This window comes from Charadrius vociferus, unplaced genomic scaffold, assembly GCF_000708025.1.
Source record: "Charadrius vociferus isolate BGI_N301 unplaced genomic scaffold, ASM70802v2 scaffold223, whole genome shotgun sequence".
Taxonomy (NCBI): domain Eukaryota; kingdom Metazoa; phylum Chordata; class Aves; order Charadriiformes; family Charadriidae; genus Charadrius; species Charadrius vociferus.
This window is the reverse complement of record NW_009647674.1, coordinates 161,918-165,983: the sequence shown is the minus strand read 5'-3', so window position 1 is coordinate 165,983 and position 4,066 is coordinate 161,918. Positions and strand designations below refer to the sequence as shown.

Genomic DNA, 4,066 nt, shown 5'->3' with positions numbered 1-4,066 from the left:
ATTCCTGCTCTGGAGAGCACAAAATAGCTCCTGAGGAAGCATCAGATCACAGCTTCCTGTATCAAAGAACTACTTACCAACAGTATCTGCTTTGCTAAAGTGGCAGCTAATTACATTGTCAGGATCGCTGCTCTCACACAGCTTCAGCTCAAGAAGATAAACTTCAACCTTATAGTGCTTCACAAACAGACCATATTCCACTACCTGCAAAAAGAAGGCAAATGCAATAAACAGAATAGCAAAGTTAAAATACTGAGCAATCCTCCATAAGGTACACTTGTCTAAATATTTTAAGTCTTTACGAGTCTTGCACTGAACACTGACTTGCTCTCAAGTCCAGATTCAGCCATAACCTCTGTCAGCTTGTGTTGGGGTTTCATTTTCATTTTAAAACATAAGAAATCCCAGTGCTTTCCTTCCACAAATGCAAAGTTCCAAAGGTCTATCATCACAGCTGACCTGATAGTGCCAGCTAATTACCCACAAAAAATATTTGATTACATAATCAGAGCACTCTAGGAAAAAAAAGTATCTTTTCCCTTCAGTCTTTGGCTAAGGTTTACCAAAAAAAAAAAAAAAACCACCCACAAAACAAGCCTGGAACTCCTTTCTATTAGAAGACAGTAAGACAAAGCATTAATTATTTTTCTGCACTGTATACAGAATCTGCCTAATAAATCTCTCCTTGCAAAAAGAGACAAATACGTCAGAACTGATTTTGATTACATTGCTTTATTTCAGAGTCATTTTCAAATCAATTTCACATTTGAGAGAATAATCCAACAGGTACATCTACCCATCCCACTACCTTTCAGCATATTTTTAGAGAGGTACTCTGTATGACTAGACACTACTCTTCACCTACAGATCATAAAACACATTATGCCAGAAAGAAAAGGTTATTTCAGAGGCCAGTTATGAGACAACTGACAAAACTGGAGAAAACAAAACAAAACAAAACACATCTCAGTTCTCTCCACAGTTCTTTGCAGCTATAAAGCCTATGAAATTGAGATCATACTTCATTGAACCAGAAAGTATAATTTTTAAAAGTAACAGTGTATAAAAGGCATTTGGACAATGCCCTTAATCTGCTTTAACTTTCAGTCAGCCCTGAGGTGGTCAGGCAGCTGAACTAGATGATCACTGTAGGTGCCCTCCAGCTGAAATATTCTATTCTGTTTGTGTGATACCAGAGTTGCTATGATCCACATCTGTATCATTTTACAGAGAAAAAAAAAAAAAAAAAACACTACACTTTACCCAGCTTTGGAAGGAAATGAAGAATTAAGACTAAGACTTGTTGTGAGAATTTGGCTAAATTATACTTACCTCTTCTGAGCTTTTATAGGGTTGTATTAGGTATGCAAGGTGCTTTAAAGATAAGTAGTTAGCAAATACATTTGGAAAGATTTTCAGTACTTCGCTGTTACAACAGAAAGAGAAAGTAAAACTCCCTATTTAAATAGCTTCTTGACAGGCAAATTAGACTTTTTTTTAATGCAAAGGAACCAATTCACAAGTTCTCCATTTCTTTTTTAGAAGGAATTTCATTAAATGGGACTTCCTGCTCTCCAGGATTTTATAGTTAGAAACAAATAAACAAGCTCCTTATTCAGAAATGGAAGAACTCTTTCCAAGAAGTTGTTTCTGGTCAGAACACTGTGTCTGTTAGGACAGGTGAATGGCAAGAAGAGTCTCTTATCGCCTGCAGATGGTCTCTTAAATAGTGTCTGATTAGCTCACTGGCTCTCTGTACAAAGTCTGACAAAGTAAAACTCTGGTCATGCCACTGGACAGCAATCTGAGCACAACACGCATTCAACCACTGAGAAACCACATTGTTCCGTATTTTACACATTAATACACTTTGCAGTGGGAGTCTACAGAAGTCGGCCTGAAAATATGGTTTGAGATTACCAAAAGAAACCTGAACCACAAATAAATCTAACCTAATCCTCCTGTGCTTGTCCCCAGTCATCAGGCACATACATCAGCTTGTCAGATGCCTGAAAGTTACTTCCCCAATCCTACTTTTATGGATTTGTTGATGTGGAATTACAGTTGATACAGCTTTAGGAAAAGGATTAAAGCATTCAAGGACCACAAGTTTAAATTCTTTACTTCCAATGCTATCTGGAGAATACTGTAACTAGATACTGACCACGTTCTACTCAAGTGCAGCACTGCAGCTAGTGTGTTCCACTGACCTTCCATCTTATATTTTTTATAAGAGGCTGTAACATCCCCAAACCTACTATTCTGCTATATTTGAACATTTTTTAAAAATGTAAAAATCCACTTCAGTTACCAGGTTAATAATAAACAGAGAATGAAACTCTCATAGCAATTCAAAACTTAAAAAATTTACTCTTAACTGGACCACAATAACTCAGCACCTTCTCTCTGTAGGAGCGCTATGTCTAAGCTCTAGCCCTCACTAATTACAGCGTTGAACAGCAGCATCTGATATCCCAAGAAAGAGAGTCTCATACAGTTAAGCCTGTCACCCAACTGTTTCCCCCAACATTTCAAACCTCTCATCCAACTTCTGAATTTTTCAGAAAGGGGAGTGTCCAGTAACATGCCAGGCTTTGTGAAAGCAGTTCACCAGTTCATGAACAAAAGCTTCCTCAATCAGAGAGGCACTGATCAGTAATACTTCTAGTTTTTCTCCTCAGTATAGATTTTCTGTTCCTCAAGACATTATCTGTTTCTACTGAAATCAAATCTCCTTTATAGGCTATAATTCATTTCCACTCCCACCACTTCTGCTTTACACAGGAGTTCTGTCTACTCAGCAAAGTGAACCTGGGGTCATTTACACATTCTGAAGTTGTCAGAATTTCTCGTTACATACAATTTCTAGCCCACACTGAACGACCATGTTCCAGCATCACTGATCAGCATGACTGGGTCTGCAAGAGAGGGATCTTACTTCCTTTCACCATTCTGGTGCTTCACTTTCCTGGGTCTTGAATACCTTAAGGCAGCCCTCATTGTAACACAATGCCACTTGAACTTAAGCAATATAAATTCTGTACACTATATCAACACTATTTGCTTGGTAGAGTGAATAGCCTTTATGAACCCCACAGACTGGCACTGCTCATTTTAGTCAGTACAAAAACCTAAGACTAAAATAAAAACAAAAACCTTTTTATCCCTAAAGAAGCATCTGATAGGCTTCCAAAAAAGCAACTTGTGAATTTCACCTTCTAAAACAGATTATATACATAGAATGCATTCATGACAGCATTTGCCAAACAAAAATAAGACTTACAAAACAAAACCACAAATATGTCTCTTCTTATTACTTTAGAATCACAGAATTTTGGAAGACAAAACATGAACCACCTTAAACTCCAGAGGAAGTGCCTAAACCATCTGTACTAAAAACCAATTTATTCTGTCCCAGAAAATTGATAAAGCTTGACTAACAACTTGCATTTTTCAACAAAGCACAAACTATTCCATGCAACATAAAAGCACTGCACTGGTCCAAACAATCAGAATGTAGAAAGTTAACCAGAACAAGGTTCATGATTCTCACCCCATATAACCCATCAACTGAAAATCAGTGAAGATTTAGGCATTTTAACTGCAATACTGGAAGGTTGCTCTTTCAGACAACGAGGGAAAAAAAACTCAGGTTATTATCTCCAGAGAACTGCCGAGGATCCTGCCTTAACTCACATCTAGCAAAATACACATTGTTTAAGTTTGACAGAGATCAGATAATGAAACCAAGCTGAAGAGAACTTGGTTCACCCACACTTACTTTTCTCACAATAGGCTGCTGTCCATCTATGCAGCCATACCACGTTACTAGTTTGTTCCAGGCTTCGGTGGGAACCAATACGTAATCCAGCTCATCGATGAGGTGTTCTTTTAAACTCTGAGTTTCTGGATCTAAAAGGAAGACATAAGAAAACATAGCATCAAACAGAACCCCTTCTTCCCAAGTCCGATACACACACTACCGTGACTCAAAGAAACACCAACACTCGCACAGGCAGGTAGAAAACGCACCGGTCCCTCTGCTTACAAGGCCGGGACGGCTGCC

General features: G+C 38.2%; 1 protein-coding gene across 1 annotated transcript in view; it reads right to left on the bottom strand.

Moving 5' to 3' along the window:
* The window catches only part of USP4 (ubiquitin specific peptidase 4 (proto-oncogene)), a 48,089-nt gene that overhangs the window by 39,098 nt on the left and 4,925 nt on the right, over positions 1-4,066 (bottom strand). Inside the window, exons 2-3 of the mRNA XM_009881105.1 lie at positions 3,782-3,912; positions 78-204 (exon numbers count right to left, since the gene is read on the bottom strand). Of these exons, the coding sequence (XP_009879407.1) occupies positions 78-204; positions 3,782-3,912 (258 nt within the window). The remainder of the gene's footprint in view (positions 1-77; positions 205-3,781; positions 3,913-4,066) is intronic.